The sequence below is a fragment of the Heterodontus francisci genome, chromosome 1, assembly GCF_036365525.1.
Source record: "Heterodontus francisci isolate sHetFra1 chromosome 1, sHetFra1.hap1, whole genome shotgun sequence".
Lineage (NCBI taxonomy): Eukaryota > Metazoa > Chordata > Chondrichthyes > Heterodontiformes > Heterodontidae > Heterodontus > Heterodontus francisci.
Window position 1 is genome coordinate 253,821,231 of NC_090371.1, and position 19,958 is coordinate 253,841,188.

A 19,958-nucleotide genomic window follows, 5' to 3' on the forward strand; every position below is an offset into this window, starting at 1 on the left:
ACATTGTACATTTCAGTTAGGGACTATATTTGTTTAGGTTAGATATCGTGATTAAAACCCAAGTTGCACCTCAGTTTGTGCTATGAAGGCCTGCTGAAACTGTTTACATTGCAGATAAGTTTTCAAAAGCCATAGAACCATAGACATACATAACCCAGAAGGAGGCCATTTTTGAGATTCAAAACTGGCCCTACTGTACTACATTCTCCCCATAGCACTGTACCATCCTGCGCTTCAATTATTTGTCCATTTTTCCTTTAAAGGATAGTGATCTCTGCATCAACTATCCCCAGTAGCAAAGCATTCCATGTTGCAACATGAACTTCTCATAACATCTTTCTTCACTCTTTATGACTTTTAAATAAATAACTCTCGTCACTTTCTTCCTCACAAGAAGAAAATAGTCTTTCCCTATTAATCCTATCAAATTCCTATGTAATTTTAGAAATCTGCTCTTAACTATCTCTCTGCACTCCAATGAAAATAGTTCATTACTTCTCAAGTCCCTCCTCATATCTATAGTTTTCCTCTTTGGTGAATTTATGCTATATTCTTTATGTAATTTAAACGTCTTCTCAATTTAAAACTTTGAGGTATCCATGCTGCCTGGGGATACGGAAACACAGTTGATCCTTAACTTCAACCCCACTTCCCTGCTTGATCCCCATATCCTTTGATTCCCTTAGTGATCAAATATCTATCGATCCCAGCCTTGAACATACTTGATGACTGAGCATCCACAGCTAATAGGGGTAAGGGAAAGTTGTGGATCAGGAATTACAAAGATTCACAAGCTTGTGAGTGATGAGCTTTCTCCTCATTTCAGTCCAAAATGGTCCTCCCTTATCCTGAGACTATGACTCCTAGTTTTAGACGCTCCAGCCAGGGGAAACAGCCTCTCAGCATCTATCCTGTCAACCCCTCTTAGAAACTTACATGTTTCAAAGAGATCACCCCTCATTTTTCTGAACTCCAGAGAGTGTAGGTCCATTCTACTTAGTCTCTCCTCATAGACCTCTCATCCCAGGATTCTATCTAGTGAACCTTCGTTGCGTCCCTTTTAAGGCAAGTATATTATTCCTTAGGTACGGAAGTCAAAACTGTACACAGTGCTCCAGGTGTGGTCTCACCAAAGTCCTGTACAATTGCAGCAAGACCTCCTTACTTTTGTCCTTGAACGCCCTTACAATAAAGGTCAGTATACCATTTGCCCTCTTAATTGTTTGTTGTACCTGCATGTTAACTTTGAGTTCCTTCTATGAGGACACCCAGGTCTCTCTGAACACCAACATTTAATAGTTTCTCTCCTTCTTAAAATCTGCCTTTCTATTCTTATTGCCAAAGTGAATCACCTCACATTATACTCTGTTTGCCATCTACTTGCCCACTGAATTAACCTATCTATATCCCTTTGCAGACTCTGTGTCCTCACGGCTTGCCTTCCCATCTAGTTTTGGATTATCAGCAAACTTAGATGAAGGGATCAAATGTAATGTATCCAAGTGGTTAACATAGATTATAAACAACTGAGGCTGTAGCACTGATCCTTGCAGCTCCCAGTAGTAGTAGCCTGTCGACCTGAAAAAGCCCGTTTATTCCTACTCCCTAATTTATGTCCTTTAACCAGTCCTCTATCCGTGCTAGTATATTACTCCCTACCCCATGAGCCCTTATCTTGGGTGGCATGTTATCGAATGCCTTTTGAAAATCTAACTATATTATGTCCATTGGTTCCCTTTATTTACCCTGTTAGTTACATCCTCAAAAAATTCTGATTGATTTGTCAAACACAGTTTGCTTTTCATACAGTTAGGCAGAGTCAACATATTTTATTATGATTTTCTAATTGCCCTGTTAACACTTTATTAAGAATGGATTTCAGCATTTCCTGACGAAGGATGTCAGGAAGTAATTCCCTTTTTTATTCTCTCCCTCCTTTCTTGAAGAGCGGTGTCATATTTTCCAGGGAAGTTTGGAAGATCACAACTTAGTGCATCCACTACCTCTACAGTTTCCTGTTTTAGAACCCGAGGATGTAGGCCACCAGGTCAAGGGGATTTGTTGGCTTTCAGTCTCAATAAAAGAAAACTAATTGCAAGGCTAACAAAAACAGACATGACAGCAAATGGAAATAAGTAGAAGACGAGCAAAATGGAACCTGGAGAATAAAGTCATCAAAGGGAATTTTATATATTACAGGATTTTTGATCCTTTAGGGAAGGAGCAGTCTCCATCTGTCAGGATCCCCATTCTATTTTTGGGAGCTTGTCCCTAGTTGTGCTCATGCAGTCTGCTTTTAATATCAAGGGTGTCCTGGAATCCAAATGTGTGAGACTAGTTTCCCCATTACTTCAATAAAGCTAGCAGCTATAACCTAAATATTCAGATGCTCATATTTTTGTGGGCTGATGATGCCGCCTCTTTACTATAAGCTGGCAGGCTTGCATTGAGTGTTACTGATGGTGATAGGACCCTGTGTCTACTGTTGGTTACTAGTGTAAAAGTGTACTTGATATATTCTTATAAATCAGTTTAGCTAAGCAAGGGGCTGGTATTACTAGTAAGGGATGCAGTTGGTGGTAGATCTGGTTCTGGGGAGTGAGGTGAGTCAAGTGGAGCAAGTATCAGAGGAGCAGTGATCATGGTGTCATAGGTTTTAGATTAGCAATGGAAAAAGACAAGAAGCAATCTAGAATATAAATACTTAATTGGAGCAGGGCCAATTCCAGTGGGTTGCGAATGGATCTGACCCGGGTAAATTGGAATCTAAAGATTAGCAGGTGAAAATGTAATTGAACAATGGGGTGGCCTTTAAAGAGGAGATGGTTCAGGTACAGTCTTGGGGGGCGGGGTGGTGTGGGGGAAGTAGGGCAACCAAAACCAGAGCTCCCTGCATAATTCAAGAGACAGAGAGTAAAAGGAAGCAGAAAAAGCGAGAACCAGGCTGTATATAGAAAGTTCAAAGGGGAAGTGAAATAGCAGCTAAGAGTGGCAAAGAGAGCATATGCGAAGAGACTAGCAGCTAACATAAAAGGGAAACCAAACGTCTTCGACAGCCATATAAATAGTAAAACTGTGTTGAGAAGGGGTGGGGCCAATTAGGGAAAAAATTGAGAACTCCGCATGGAGGCAGAGAGCATAGCTGAAGTGCTAAATGAGTACTTTGCATCTGAGAGTCAAAATCACAGTAAAAGAGGAGGTAGTTGAGATATTGGATGGGCTAAAAATTGATACAGAGGAGATATTCGAAAGGCTGGCTGTACTTGAAGTCTGATTTTAGATTTAGAGATACAGCACTGAAACAGGCCCTTCGGCCCACCGAGTCTGTGCCGACCATTAACCACCCATTTATACTAATCCTACACTAATCCCATATTCCTACCACATCCTCACCTGTCCCTATATTCCCCTACCACCTACCTATATTAGGGGCAATTTATAATGGCCAATTTACCTATCAACCTGCAAGTCTTTTGGCTGTGGGAGGAAACCGGAGCACCCGGAGGAAACCCACGCAGACACAGGGAGAACTTGCAAACTCCACACAGGCAGTACCCAGAATTGAACCCGGGTCGCTGGAGCTGTGAGGCTGCGGTGCTAACCACTGCGCCACTGTGCCGTCTGGATGGGATGCATCCTAGTTTGCTGAGGGAAGTATGGGTAGAAATTTCAGAGATACTGGCCATAAACTTCCAATCCTACTTGGATGCAGAGGACTGGAGAATTGCAAATGTTACATCTTTGTTCAAAAAAGGCTGTAAGGATCAGCCCAGCAACTGCAGGCCAGTCAGTTTAATTTCGGTGGTGGGAAAACTTTAGAAACAATAATCCAGGACGAAGTTAACAGTCCTTGGTTGAACATGGATTAATTAAGGAAAGCCAGCATGAATTTGTTAAAGGCAAATCATGCTTAATTAATTTGAGTATTTTGATGAGGAAAAGAGGGGGTTGATGAGGGTAATGCAGTTCATGTGTTTGTGGACTTCCAAAAGATGTTTGATAAAGTGTCACATAATCTTGTCAGCAAAGTTGAAGCCATGGAACAAAAGGGGCAGTGGCAGCAATGGATACCTGGTGGATAAAGGACCAAAACACAGTAGTGGTGAATGGTTATAAAAACAAGAAATGCTGGAACCACTCAGCAGGTCTGGCATCATCTGTGGAAAGAGAAGCAGAGTTAACGTTTCGTGTCAGTGACCCTTCTTCAGAACTGGCAAATATTAGAAATGACATTTCTAATATTTGCCAGTTCCGAAGAAGGGTCACTGACCCGAAACCTTAACTCTGCTTCTCTTTCCACAGATGCTGCCAGACCTGCTGAGTGGTTCCAGCATTTCTTGTTTTTATTTCAGATTTCCAGCATTCGCAGTATTTTGCTTTTATTATGGTGGTGAACGGTTGTTTTTCAAACTGGTAGAAGGTATACAGTGGTGTTCCCCAGGGGTTAGTACTAAGCCCACTGCTTTTTGTGATGTATATTAATGACTTGGACTTGGGTGTTCAGGGTACAATTTCAAAATTTGCAGATGAATCAAAACTTGCTAGTGTTATGAACTGTGAGGAGGATCGTGATAAACTTCAAGAGGACATAGGCTGGTGGAATGGGCTGACACATGGCAGATGAAATTTAATGCAGAGAAGTGCAAAGTGATACATTTTGGGAGGGCGAAAGAGGAGAGACAATATAAGCTAAAGGGTACAATTCGAAAGGGGGGTGCAGGAACAGAGAGACCTGGGTGTGTATGTGAACAAATCATTGAAGGTGGCAGGGCAGGTTGAGAAAGTACTTTAAAAAGCATGTGAGATCCTGGGCTTTATAAGTAGAGGCATAGTGTACAAAAGCAAGGGAGTTATGCTGAACCTTTAGAAAACTCTGGTTTGTCCATAACTGGAGTATTGTGTCCAATTCTGGGCACCACACTTCAGGAAGGATTTAGAGGGTGCAGAAAAGAGTTATGAGAATGGCTCTAAGGATGAGGGCCATCAGTTACATGGTTAGATTGGAGAAGCTGGGGTTGTTCTTGGAGCAGTGAAGATTGAGAGGAGATTTCATAGGTATTCAAAATCATGAGGGGTCTAGATAGATTAGATGGAGAGAAACTATTCCCATTGGTGGAAGGTCTAGAACCAGAGGACGCGGATATAAGGTGATTCGCAAACAAACCAATGGTGACATGAAAAATCTGATTACGCAGTGAGTGGTTATGATCTGGAATGCACTGTAGGAAAGGGTGCTGGAGGCAGATTCAATCGTGGCTTTGAAAAGGGAATTAGATAAGTACTTGAAGGGAAAATATTGCAGTGAGGCAAATTGCCCTCACTTACCTGAAGACAGGAGCGGCAGCGGCAGGTGGACCTGCTCTCTCTGCGCATGCTGAGACGTGGAAGCTGGTTGGGTGAGTAGCAGCTGTTAGTGCATTTAAGTAGCTTAAAAAAGGGAAAGTTTTTTTGTTGAAAAAAAAACCTGGTGATAAGGTGAGTACTACTAAAGTGTTTTTTTTAATTCAGTGTAGCCTATTAAGGACTTTAGATTGTAGTGGGTAGAACAAGGCCCCTAGTGTAATTAGTATTTTTTAATTAAGGGAGTAATTAATTAATCTAAGGTAAGTCATGACAGGAGAGCTCAGCCCCGTGATATGCTCTTCCTGCGCTATGTGTGCAATCAGAGACGCTTCCAGTGTCCCTGATGACCATGTGTGCAGGAAGTGTATCCATCTGCATCTTCTGGCTATCCGCATTATGGAGCTGGAGCTGCAGGTGGATTTACTGTGGAGCATCCGCGATGCTGAGGACGTCGTGGATAGCACGTTTAGTGAGGTGGTCACGCCGCAGGTAATGGCTGCACAGGCATGAAAGGGATGGGTGACCACCAGGCGGAGTAGTAGGCGCAGGCAGGTAGTGCAGGAGTCCCCTGTGGCCTCCCCCTCTCAAACAGATATACTGCTTTGGATACTTTTGGGGGGATGATCTCCCAGGGGAAAGCAGCAACAGCCAAGTTCGTGGCACCACGGAGGGCTCTGCTGCACAACAGGGCAGGAAAAGGGGTGGAAGAGCTATAGTGGTGGGGGATTCTATTGTAAGGGGTGCAGATAGGCGTTTCTGTGGCTGCAAACGAGGCTCCAGGGTGGTATGCTGCCTCCTTAGTGCTAGGGTCAAGGATGCCTCAGAGCGGCTGCAGGACATTCTGAAAGGAGAGGGTGATCAGCCAGAGGTCGTGGTCCATATTGGTACTAATGACATAGGCAGGAAGAGAGATGAGGTCCTGCAAAGTGAATATAGGGAGTTAGGCAGAAAGTTAAAAAGCAGGACCTCTAGGGTTGTAATCTCAGGATTACTGCCTGTGCCACGTGCTAGTGAGGGTAGGAATAGGAGGATAAGGCAAATGAATGTGTGGCTGAAGAGCTGGTGTAGGCGGGAAGGCTTCAGCTACTTGGATCATTGGGATCTCTTCTGGTGCAGAGGTGACCTGTACAAGAGGGACGGGTTGCATCTAAACTGGAGGGGGACCAATATCCTTGCGGGGAGGTTTGCTAGTACTACTCGGGAGGGTTTAAACTAGTCTGGCAGGGGGGATGGGACCCAAAGTAGTAGTCTCTCCGATGAGATAGTTGAGGCAAATGTAGAGGTTAAAGCAAGCAAGGGCGGCGCAGTGGTTAGCACCGCAGCCTCACAGCTCCAGCGACCCGGGTTCGGTTCTGGGTACTGCCTGTGCGGAGTTTGCAAGTTCTCCCTGTGACCGCATGGGTTTCCTCCGGGTGCTCCGGTTTCCTCCCACATGCCAAAGACTTGCGGGTTGATAGGTAAATTGGCCATTGTAAATTGTCCCTAGTGTAGGTAGGTAGTATGAGAATTGAGGGAAGGTGGGGATGTGAGAGGAAAATGGGATTAATATAGGATTAGTATAAACTGGGTGGTTGATGGTCGGCGTGGACTCGAGGAGCTAAAGGGTCTATTTCGGTGCTGTATCTCTCCATGACTAAGTCCAGTCGGCAGGCCGGGCAGGGGCAGGACAGGGAGCGTGGAAGGTCTGGTAGGCTAAACTGCATTTACTCTAATGCAAGAAGCCTTACAGGTAAGGCAGATGAACTTAGAGGAGGGGGAGTTGCACTATTGATTAGGGAGGACATCACGGCAGTACTTAGAGAGGGTATCCCTGGGGGAACATCCGGTGAGGCCATATGGGTAGAACTTAGAAATAAGAAATGGGTGATCACTTTGATGGGATTATACTATAGGCCCCCCAATAGTCAGAGGGAATTGGAGGAGCATCTATGTAGGGAAATCACAGATAGGTGTAGGAATTTTAGGGTTGTAATAGGTGATTTTAACTTCCCTAATATTGATTGGGACTGCCTTAGTGCTAATGGATCAGATGGGGAAGAATTTAACTGTGTCCAGGATAGTTTTCTAAAGCAGTATGTGGATGGCCCTACTAGAGAAGGGGCTACACTCGACCTCTTCTTAGGAAATGAGACTGGGCAGTTGGTTGATGTGTCAGTGGGGGAGCACTTTGGGACCAGTGACCATAACTCTATTAGCTTCAAGATAGTTATGGAAAAGGATAGGCATGGTCCTCAAGTTGAAGTCCTAAATTTGGGGGAAGGCTAATTTCGATGGCATCAGACAGGAACTCTCAAACGTTGAATAGGAGAGGCTGTTTACAGGTAAAGGGACGTCTGGCAAGTGGGAGGCTTTTAAAAGTGAGATGGGAATTCAGGGCCGGCATGTTCCTGTTAGATTGAAGGGCAAGGCTGGCAAGTTTAGGGAACCTTGGTTGATGAGGGATATTGAGGGTCTTGTTAGGACAAAGAAGGAGGCATATGTCTGGTATAGGCAGCTGGGATCAAGCGAGTCCCTCGAGTATAAGGGATGTAGGAGTACACTTAAGAAGGAAATTAGGAGGGCGAAAAGGAGCCATGAGATTTCCCTGGCAGATAAGATAAAGGAGAATCCTATAAGATTCTCTAAGTATACTAAGAGTCAAAGGGTAGCTAGGGAGAGAGTAGGTCCCCTTAAGGATCAGTGTGGTAATCTATGTGTGGAGCCATGGGAAATGGGCGAGGTCTTAAATGAATACTTCTCGTCTGTATTCACCGTGGAGAAGGTCATGGAAGTTAGTGAGTTCAAGGGAGGGAACAGCGATATCCTGGAGCATATCAACATTACAAAGGAGGAGGTGTTGGAGGTTTTGAAGCGCATTAAGGTGGATAAATCCCCAGGGCCTGACCAGGTGTATCCTAGGATGCTCTGGGAAGCATGGGAGGAGATGCTGGGGCCCTGGTAGAGATTTTTCTATCATCGTTAGCCACGGGTGAGGCACCGGAAGACTGGAGGATAGCTAATGTTGTGCCTTTATTTAAGAGGGGCAGCAGGGATAAGCCAGGGAACTACAGGCCAGTGAGCCTTACATCAGTGGTGGGAAAGTTATTGGAAGGGATTCTGAGAGGCAGGATTTATGTGCATTTGGGAAGGCAAGGTCTGATTTAGGGATAGTCAGCATGGCTTTGCGTGTGGGAAATCATGTCTCACGAATTTGTTTGAGTTTTTTGAGGAGGTGACCAAGAGGATTGACAAGGGCAGGGTGGTGGATGTTGTCTACTTTGGACTGTAGCGAGGTCTTTGACAAGGACCCGCATGGCAGGCTGGTCCGGAAGGTTCGAACACATGCGATCCAGGGTGAGCTAGCCAATTGGGTACAAAATTGGCTTGGTGGTAGGAGGCAGAGGGTGGTAGTGGAGGGTTGTTTTTCAGATTGGAGGCCGGTGACCAGTGGTGTGCCGCAGGGATTGATGCTGGGTCCTCTGTTGTTTGTCATATATATTAATGACTTGGATGTGAATGTAGGGGGCATGATTAGTAAGTTTGCAGATGACACTGAAATTGGTGGTATAGTGGACAGTGAAGAAGGTTATCTAAGGATATAGATCAACTGGGAAAGTGGGCAAGGGATTGGCAAATGGAATTTAACGCAGACAAGTGCGAAGTGATGTATTTTGGGAAGTTAAACCAGGGCATGACGTGCAGTGAATGGCAGGGCCCTGGGGAGTGTTGTTGAGCAGAGAGACCTTGGGGTGCAAGTACATAGTTCCCTGAAAGTGGCAACACAGGTAGACAGGGTGGTGAAGAAGGCGTATGGCATGCTTGCCTTCATCGACCGAGGCATTGAGTACAAGAGTTGGGATGTCATGTTATAGTTGTACATAAGGTTGGTTACTTGGAGTACTGTGTGCAGTTCTGGTCGACGCACTACAGGAAAGATGTGATTAAGCTAGAGAGGGTGCAGGAAAGATTCACAAGGATGTTGCCTGGTTTGGAGGGCTTGAGTTACAAAGAGAGATTGGATAGGCTGGGTCTGTTTTCCCTGGAGCGAAGGAGGCTGAGAGGGGACATGATAGAGGTATATAAAATTATGAGAGGCATAGATAGGGTAGATAGCCAGAGTCCGTTTCCCATGGTAGGGGTGACTAAAACTAGAGGGCATAGATTTAAGGTGAAAGGGAGGAGGTTTAAAGGGGATCAAAGGGGTAAATTTTTCACACAAAGAATAGTGGATATCTGGAATGAGCTGCCAGAGGAGGTGGTGGAGGCAGGAACAGTAGCGACTTTAAGAGGCGTCTGGACAGGTACTTGAATGAGCAAGGCATAGAGGGATATGGAATTAATGCAGGCAGGTGGGATTAGTATAGATAGGCATTATGGTTGGCATGGACGCGGTGGGCCAAAGGGCCTGTTTCTGTGCTGTATGTCTCTATGACTATGGGGAAAGGACGGGGGAACGGGACTAGCTAGCTTGCTCTTGCAGAGAACTGACACTGACTCGACGGGCTATCCAGTAAGTCCCACTCCCCCACTCGATGCCTGTAGCCCTGCAAGTCTGTTTCCCTCAGGTGGCCGTCCAACGTCCTCTTGAAGTCATTGTCTCCACTTTAACCACCCTTGTGGGCAGGGAGTTCCAGTTCGTTACCACCACCCGCTGCGTAAAAAAAGACTTCCTCATTTTGCCTCTGCATCTCTTGCCCAAAACTTCTGATCTGTGTTCCCTAGTTCTTATACCATTAGTTAATGAGAACAGCTTTTCCGTGTCTAACTTGTCTAAGCCTGTCATAATCTTGTACACGTCTTTTAAATCTCCCCTCAATCTCTTGTTCTAAGGAGAACAAACCCAGCTTTTCCAACCTAGCCTTGTAATTAAATTAAAAGCCTTACTGAAGTCCACGTAGACTACATCAACTGCTTTAAGTAGGTAGGTGGTAGGGAATATGGGATTACTGTAGGCTTAGCATAAATGGGTGGTTGTTGGTCGGCACAGACTTGGTGGGCCGAAGGGCCTGTTTCAGTGCTGTATCTCTAAATTAAATTAAATTAAAATTAAAAGCCTACACCCTTGGAATCATTCTGGTAAATCTCCTCTGCACCCTCTGAAGGATCCTCACATTCTTCCATCAGTGTGGTGACCCGAACTGGATGCAATACTCCAGTAGGGGCCTAATCAGAGCTTTATAAAGGTTCAGCATAACTTCCCTGCTTTTGTACTCAATGCCTCTGTTTATGAAGCCCAAGATCCCATATGCTTTACTAACCACTCTCAATATGTCCTGCTACCTTCAAAGATCGATGCACTGGACCTCCAGGTCCCTCTGTTCCTGCACACTCTTTAGAACTGTGCCATTAAGTATATATTGCGTCTCCTTACTCCATCTGCCACCTGTCTGTCCACTCCGCTGGCTATGTCCTGTTGCAGGCAGTTCATATAATCCTCAGTTTGGTGTCATTGCAAATTTTGAGATTCTACTCTGTATTCTAAGATACAAGTCCTTTTTATATATCTATCAAAAAAAAGCAGTGGTCCCACCACTGACCCTTGGGGAGCACCACTTTCTACCATCCTCCAGTTTGAAAAGCAACCGTTTACTAAGACTTGCTGTTTTCTGTCCTTAAGTCAACTTTTTTATCCAATTGGACACTAGCCCTCTTATTCCATGAGCCTCAATTTTGCTAACCAGCCTTTATGTGGTACCTTATCAAACGCTTTCTAAAATTCCATATAAACAACATCCACTGCATTCCCTTCATCAATTTTCTCTGCTATTTCATCAAAAAGTTCAGTTAGATTAGTTAAGCATGATCTACCTTTTAAAGATCTGTGATGGCTATCCTTGATTAACTCTAACCTCTCCAAGTGCCTGTTGATCTTTTTCCCTGATTATTGTTTCTAAAATCTTACCTCTCACTGATGTTAAACTAACTGGCCTATAGTTGCTTGGACTGTCCTTATACCCTTTCTTGAATAAGTGTGTCACATTTGCCACTCCAAACATCTGGCACTCCCCTGTATCCAGGGAAGATTGGAAGATTATGGTAAGCCTTTCTGCTAGCTTCACCTTCACTTCCTTTAGCAACCTGGGGTGCAAGCCATCTCGACCAGGTGACTTATCTACCCTAAGCGTTGCCAGCATAGCAGAAGCATAGCATCGTTCTATGACTTTATGATTCAAGGCATGTGAACAAGACAATTGGTTAGAAATGAATAAAGATTTTAAAAAGTGTACTAATTGGCAGTTGTCAGCTTTTAGTGAGCAAGTAGTTCATTTTACTATTTAGGCAAGTGAGATCAGCAGGTAATTTTAGTCTGTCCATGGAGTATTTCAATATCTCAAAGGTGAAATGGATGATTAAGGCCAATCAAATAGAAAGGTGCTGTTTTCACGCTGCTCATGGTGGGGGCAGTGCATCTCAGACAGCAGCTTACAGATTTTCACTGTTAATTAATTGCGCATGTGCAATTGTTGGAAGTTGCTATTAGATTTGCACATAAATCACCGTTATTTTTACAGCAAATTTGGCTCAATACTTGTATTTAAATGTAGGCGGCAGGATTAAGAAGTTTGCAGATGATACAAATTGGCCATGTGGTTGGTAATGAGGAAGAAATCTGTAGACTTCAGGAAGCTATTGATGGACTGGTCAGGTGGGCAGAAATCTGGCAAATGGAATTCAATCCGGAGAACTATGAGGCAATACAATTGCAGAGGGCAAACAAGGCAAGAGAATACACAGTAAATGGTAAGATACTGAGCAGTGCAGACGTACAGAGGGACTTTGGTGTGCATGTCCAGAGACCCCTGAAGGTAGCAGGACAGGTAGATAAGTTGGTCAAAAAGGCATATGGGATACTTTTCTTTATTAGCTGAGACATAGAATGTAAGCAGGGAGATTCTGCTGGGACCATATAAAACACTAGTTCAGCCCAGCTAGAGTACTGCTTACAGTTCTGGTGATTGCATTGAAGGAAAAATGTTCTCACCCTAGACAGTGTTCAGAGGAGATTTATGAGGATGTTGTAAGGGCTGGAGAATTTTAGCAAGAGGGAAGATTGGATAGGTTAGGGTTGTTTTCTGTGGAACAGAGGAGGCTGAGGGGAGATTTAATTGAGGTGTACAAAGTTGTGGGGTCTCTAGTGGTTAGGAAGGACCTATTTCCATTTGCAGAGAGGCCAGTAATCGGGGCGTAGATTTAAAGTAGGAGGATTAAAGAGTAGTTGAGAAGAAGTTATTTCTGGAACTCTCTACCTGAAAAGGTGGTAAAGGCAGAAACCTTCACTGCATTAAAAAACTACTTGGAAATGCACTTGAAGTGCTCTAACTTACAAGGCTACAGGCCAAGAGCTGGAACGTGCGATTATGCTCTTTTTCAGTCTGCACAGACAGTGGGTTGAATTGCCTCTTGTGCCATAAATTTCTATGGTTCTATGATGTATTTAAAATCCTAGCACCATCATTGGTGGTAAAGTGTAACTATAGCGTGATCTACTTATATTAGTTTCCATCATAAATGTGGACATTGAAATCAGTAAGGAAAAAAGTTGATGAGTGTGTTGTAGGATTTTAAATTGTTTTTACATTTTTAAAAAATGTATGAAATAAATTTAGTGCTAAATTCAGTTAAGTCCTTCGAGGATGTCAGGAGATGGCAGATGTGTTAAATTTTTCATGCCATTCTGCAGTAGGCTGGACAAATTGAAGATCTGTTTAAACTGCCTCAATAATCTTTTAAGTGCTTTTATACCAGAGGAGTGCGCCTGACTACAGATTTATGGGTCTTCCATTTGTTGGCTGCGCTGAGATGAAAACAAGCCCAGGTTCCGGAACTGACTGCATTGCAGATCCTAAAAAGATTCTGAATGGAATCCGTTAACGCAAGGAGTAGCTGAGCCAACTGGAATAGATGCATTTAAGGAGAAATTGGATAAACACATGAGGGAGAAAGGAATGGAAGCGTATGCTAATAGGAAGGTTGGGAGGAAGTTTGTGTGGAGCATAAACACCGATAAGGACCTTTTGAACCGAGTGGCCTGTTTCTGTGCTGTTACGGGGATAGAGTGGGGGAATGGGACTTAATGGATTGCAGAGAGCGGCATGGACTCTGGGCTGAATGGTCTCCTTCTGTGCCGTTATGACTTTGACTCGATAATCCTCAAGGAGATGGGTGAGGCTTTGATTTGCATGATTAACTTGAGCATTGCTGTCAAAAAGAAGAATGACATGAATCGGTGAATGGTAAAATAGTATCATGGTTAATGCAGAAGAGCATTTTATGGGATATTCATTTACACTCTAGAGGCCATAAAGAGCAGTTGACATGGTTTGAGAAGCATTATGTTTTTGCTGTACAAATCTTCTGATAGCTGATTTAATTGCTATCATAGGCTGTGCAGTGGTTCTAATTGACTTGGACTTTCAGAACCAGAAATCCAGCATGTAATGTTTTTAAGGAATGATTAAAGGTAGATTGGTTAGATGGATGGAAAACTGGATTGGTAATCAGAAGGAGAAAGTGGTAGATGATAAGAGCTTTAAGACAGTGATCAAGCTTTTCTTTCATACTGATGGTGTTGAGGGTAACACTTCACTACGTGTTAGAACGTAACACCAAACTGTAGTCATTTGGTATGGAGAGTTGGGTAGCATTTGACAGGATTTGGATAAATTAAGTGGATCAGCAAGGGAATGACTTGTTTTAATGTGCATAAGTATAGGATAATGTGTTTTGTAAAAAATGAAATACTAAATATTCAAGAGCATTGGCAAAAGTGAAAAGTAATTTGGGTATGTATCAATTCTTCTGAAAATAACATTGTCACTGTGAAACTAAGTACCGCAGTTGATTGTTGGTTGATGCAAGTGCAGTATTATGCTATGGCCGTATTTGTGCTACTGTGCACAATTTTGAGGCCCTGTCTTCCATAAGATGATCCATAGTGTATAGAGAGAAGTCACATGGGTAATTTCAAAGACTTAAAACGTTGTTATTAAAAGGGACTGAATTCAAAAGACTAGTGAAAGAGTATGATCTATATTAAAAAATGTTAAAAGCAAGGATTATTTTGAAAATTTCACTGAACTAGAAGACACAAATAAAAAATCTGAGTGGTACTTAAGATTAAAATACCACCCATCCACTTCCAAGCAATCTACAGAATAGCAGCTATGAAATAGGCTCCAATCAAGATCAAATGATGACTGTGAATCAACTCCTTTAGAAAAAAACTTGGTAATTATTTGATTAAGAATAGGATTGAAAGTGAATAAGTATAGAAAGTTTATCAAGTACTTTATGGAAATGTTTTTTGTGATTTCGTGAATACCCTGTCTTTCTGCTCCAATCTAGTATCATCTAGAAAAATAACTTTAAAACTTATGACTATTCACCTCCCTCAGGGAAGATTTAGATAGCTGAAAGTTCTATGTGACCTGCATTGAAATCAAAAATTGTTTTTCTCGGGATGTGGCTGCCTTTATTGTCCATCCTGAGTTGCCCTGAGAAGATGGTCGTTGTTCATCTCCTTGAACTGCAGTAGTCCTTGTGTTGATGCTGATCCCATACAATGTTAAGTAGGGAATTCTGAGATAGTGACCCATTGGTGATGAAAGAATGGTGGTATATGCCAAATCAGGATAGTGTGTGATTTGGAAGAGAACTTGGAGCTGAAGGTGTTCCTGCAATATTGCTACTCTTGTCCTCTTGGCAGAGGTGGTAGGTGAAATACAAGTACCTTTGGGTTACTGCAATACATCCTGCAGCCAGTGTGTCAGTGGCGGAGGGGGTGGATATTGATTCCAGTGGCAAAGGTACCAATCAAGCACATTGCTTTATCCTTGGTGGTATTGTGCTACTTGAGTGTATGGTTGCATCTAGCCTGTTGAGTATTCCAGCACCCCCCTGACTTGGACTTTGTTCATATTGGGGAGGCTTTGAGGGCTCAGGAGGTGAGCCACATGTCATAGTGTACCTAACTTGTAGCCATGCCTTGCTATGGCTGGTCCAGTTTAGTTACTGGTCGATAATGTTGTCTACCACTTATCAGCTCAAGCCTAGATATTATCTAAGCTCTCTTGCAGGCTGGCATAGACTGCTTCATTATTGGAGAAGTTGTGAATGGAGGTAAACGACCTTACTCGTGTTCTAATGACACAGGGAAGACTATTGTTGAAGCAGCTGAAAATAGTTGGGCTGAGAAAGCTTCACAGAGGAACTTCTGCAGTAATGTCCTGGACTGTGATGACTGGCCTCTGACAGCCAGTCTTGCTGCTCACATCATCAAAACACATCTACTGTAAAGGCAGTTCAATATTATAGCTCTGTGTAGATTGAGTCTTGGAAGAACGATCCTCGAAAGAATTCCATGCACCTCAAGTCTCCTGTATGTCTTTTGGAGACTGGGTACATTGATTCTGCTTGAGCATGCACTGGATATCCCATTGGTGCAGCCTGTTGAGATCAGGTAGATTTCCTTGCTTTCTAAAATTGATTACATTTTAACCATGGGGATTTTTCCATTGTGCTGCTTTGATATTCTGTTTTATTTTCTGAACTTCAACCATATTTTAAGATTTTTTTGATTGTTGTCTTTGACTGTCATGCCAGGCCCCCACCTGCCAAGAATGAGGCACATTTATGTTGTCCTGAACATTGATTTTAAACTGTTACTGGAGTGAGGGGAGGACTTGTTGAACAGATCAGCTGTGGCTGGTGTTTGGAAGGACAAAGCAGCCATTCCCTGAAATTCAACCCACAATGGACTTTTGATCACCAGATGTTGAAGATGGGGGAGCTCGCATTCCAGGTTGACTGCTAAGATGGCCGAATACACAAACTGACATGGTCATACCAGCTAGTCACATGACTGACCTGCTGGGCAACCTGAGTTTTTTGAAATTGTGCAAACAGTTTGGGGTGAAAGTCTGTTTGCTCCTGGACTGAAGATCTCTCCTGTCTGCTCTCATCTCTTTCTCACAAGCCTCTGAATCCACTGAAGACAAATGAACCCCAAGAGAAAAGTCTCTTACAGCAAGCAAGGTTTAAGAAGAATACTGTGCCCCAACAAAAAGCAAGATCTACCTACAATCAAGGACTCTGCAGTGAGCTCGAAGAACTGTAACAACAACTCTTCAGATATTGCCTCAAACCTTTCTACTTTATTTTTCTTCTCTTTTCTGTCTCTATTTGCATGTGTGTATCGCGTATGCATGCTAGCGTGGGGCGCGTTGTGTATCCGTTGGCATTAACCAAATTAGAGTTTAAGTTTAATAAATTTCAACCTTTCTTCTTTAAACCTAAGAAAGCTTGTTTGTGCTGGTTTCTTTGCCTTATAATTGGAAAGTGCTGAACAAGGATTCACCAAGGGGGAGCTAAACGCGGTGTGTTTAAAATTAAACCCTGTTACAGTAAGACCAGCTGAAGGCTAAAAGGGAGCCCTAGACTACTTTCTCACCTGGTCGTAGCATTGATAAATTGCTTTATTTGGATGCTGAGCTTCAGTGTTGCTTCGTGAGCATGCTGAACCAGTTCTACGTTTTGCAGATCAACGCAGCAGCTTGTTACAGTGGCATTTTTATCAGACCTAAGAAAAATAAGTCTGCTTTTCTCAACCACACTTCAAGGCTAAAACACAAGCCTTGGACTCGAGAGCTATTGAATTCTTAATTTTTCGGCTTTTCAGGACTTTAAACCCAAGCCTGGTGTCACTAAATTACTACTGATCTGCCCTTGCCCTTTTAGATTTTTTTCAACCATTGTGGTGGTATGTGTTATAGGCTTTGGCCCTTCATCTTTATTTCTTAATTGACTACATTTCTGCAAGCAATTGGGTCAATAGGCTGCTCTTTCCGTGTTCTATATTTCAATTAAATAGAATAATAGCAATGTGTTAATAATACTTTCCAGTAAAACATGGAAATATTGAGGAAGGTCATACTCGGGACGATCAGATCAGCCATTAACTTATAGAATGGTGAAGCAGGCTCGAGGGGCTGAATGGCCTACTCTTACTTAGGTCTATAAAAATGAGTTCAAGGGGTAATTGGATGTATTTCTGAAGAATGAAATAAAGGATTTGATGAGAATGCAATTAAGTGGGATTTATTTATTTAAAAAGAAACAAGCCTGTTAAACCTAATGGCCTTTTTATATTCCCAGATGTTTTCATGAGAAGCAACTTATTCACGTTAAATTGCCTAAAGGTATCAAATGATTAAATATTCTTGGTTCTTTTGTCAGCTATTATTTATAGAAGTTTGGGACAAAATCCATTTTCAGTTGTCAGCTGCTAATGCAATGAGTTTCTAATCTATTTCTGCAACTTTTTTTTAAACAGATGGTCCCTACGGCATATTTGCTGGCCGAGATGCCTCTAGGGGATTGGCTACTTTCTGTCTTGATAAAGAAGCTCTGAGGGACGAATTTGATGATCTGTCTGATTTAAACGCTGTACAGATGGAAAGTGTTAGAGAATGGGAGATGCAATTCATGGGTAAGCATTCAGCGACTTTCACTGGTTGCACTTGACATTGTACAATTGATGCTATATCCCATGAAGAAAGTACTGGAACTGTTCTATGGTAAGAATTTCGTACTAAATTCTAATATTCAAATTATGTTTAATTTTTTTGGAGCACAAGATATTTGGAGGGATTATGAAAGCTTAGTCAAAGAGGGTCTTCAATCTGGAAAGGCAGAGGGGTTTGGGGAGGGAATTCCAGAGTGTGGGATCTAGGTGGCTGAAGGCATAACCACTAATGCCAGGGTGAAGGAATGTACAAGAAGCCAGACTTTGAGAGGAGTTCGAGGGAAGGGTTTTGGGACAGAAGATGTTTGCAGCATTTGGGATGGATGAGATCATTAGGGACTTAAACACTAAGAGTTTTAAATTTCAGCTGCTGGGAGACTGCGAGCCATATTAAGTTATTGAGGACAGGTGAAGACTGCGGGACAGAATATGAGCAGCAGACTGATGGATGTGTTGAAATTTATAGGGTGGAGGTTGGGAGGCCATCTAGGAGCATATTGGAGTAGTCCAATCTGGAGTTGACAAAAGTATGGATGAAGATTTCAGCTCAGTTGCAAAATGAAACAAAATCTCAAATGACCTGACTTATAGGGAGCTCAGTGAGCAATGTGCTTCCTGTTTCTGCCTGAAAAGAGCCAGAGGCAAAAAATATGTGCAGTGAGCACCTTGACTACAACTGGGAATGCATTTGATGTGCCAGAGGTGGTTTAGAGGTCACATGATCGCATTTGGCATTACTCCCATGGATGGCTTTACTTGGGAAATGAAGACACTGTTTTGGGGTGAGGATCTGTGAATTGAGACACTTGAGTGGCCCTCAGATGCTTCGTGTGTAGCCTGACTTTCCTGCTTTCCCATTAGTTGTCTTCCTGTTTTCCACCAAGGAAGCCAAATATAGTTAAATGATACCCTAGATGCCCAAGGAATTTTAAGCCATGCAGAACGAGACCTCAAGTTCTACTTTCAGTAGACAGAAAATACAAAAAAGCTACATTTATGATTGTAATACAAGGATTTTCCCGCACTTGCAATATAGAAGTCCCACGACAAAATGAAAGCACCTAACCATTGCCCTACAGAAACCATGTAGACGAGTTTTTAACTGGATATCTTTTAACGTGATGTGATGCATTATGACACTATCATTCTACCTTTTTCTGCTAGTAAGTGCTTCCTGCGCCTAATGGCATTTCTGGTAGAAAATATCATGGGTGCAAAAATGGGTGAGAGTTGCAATGGAGCATGTTCTGGATGCATTTCTCACCCCAACTGTACAAGAAATTGGCAGAGGAAGGGTGGTGTCACACTCACGACAACTGTAGCGATGAAAATACAGAAACAAACTGAAAAGTTATAAAATTTAGAACAATTTAACAAGATTGGGACATTAGCTGTCAACAAAATGGAGGACAATTCATGTTTGCTTCTGGCTTTATCGAGTTCCGAATAGTCTTCAGCCGGGCCTCTACTTCATGTGCATACATGGTCATCTTCAGACCTCCTGCATTGTAATGCACATCCATCATCTAAGACTGGAAAGCAATTAACCCCGTCTGCATGAAAATAAGACAATCACACATGGATGTGAGCTGCATTCAAAGACAAAGGCCTTCTCCAGACTTTTTTTCTCCAACTAACCTTCACTACAATGGAGTGTGAACAGTATCCCCAAAATAGGGTCATCCAAAGCCCATTGTACAGCCCAGCAAGAACTGAAAACGAAAGTCACATGGGAAAACTAACACTTAAAAGATAATGGTTTTGAGAAACAAAAGAGGGTCTTGCCAGTATAGAACTTCAGACATCAAGATCAGTGTGGTCTCTCCTCAGCCACGTGATGAACAATTAAAGCCATCTTGAATTCCAGCAAGGCTGAGAGAGAGAGAGAGAGAGAGAGATGAGTTCCAGCCAACACAATTGAACCCTGCTGAGACGGGTTGGAAGCCAACTACTCTACGTATGAAAATTGAACTAAGCCATCAGCACTGGCTTCAACCTGAAGTGGACTGAAGAAGACTGCAAAAGCCCAGCAATTACAAGACGACCAGCAACCAGGCCTGCAACTGTAAAATTCACCTTCCGTAGGGATCCCAGAGGTTTTCCCTGAAACAAC

At 42.9% G+C, this 19,958-nt stretch overlaps 1 protein-coding gene across 4 annotated transcripts in view; it reads left to right on the forward strand.

The window, feature by feature from the left end:
• The window catches only part of pgrmc2 (progesterone receptor membrane component 2), a 51,834-nt gene that overhangs the window by 25,741 nt on the left and 6,135 nt on the right, over window positions 1–19,958 (forward strand). For 2 of the 4 annotated variants that reach the window (XR_010976035.1, XM_068042958.1), the window contains one exon: window positions 17,654–17,809. Coding sequence is in view for 1 of the 4 variants with exons in the window: in XM_068042958.1 (XP_067899059.1) it covers window positions 17,654–17,809 (156 nt within the window). In the remaining 3 variants the exon portion in view is untranslated. Of the gene's footprint in view, window positions 1–1,085; window positions 1,195–17,475; window positions 17,492–17,653; window positions 17,810–19,958 lie in introns of those variants that run through there. The other 2 variants (XR_010976030.1, XR_010976036.1) reach the window with 2 other exon arrangements.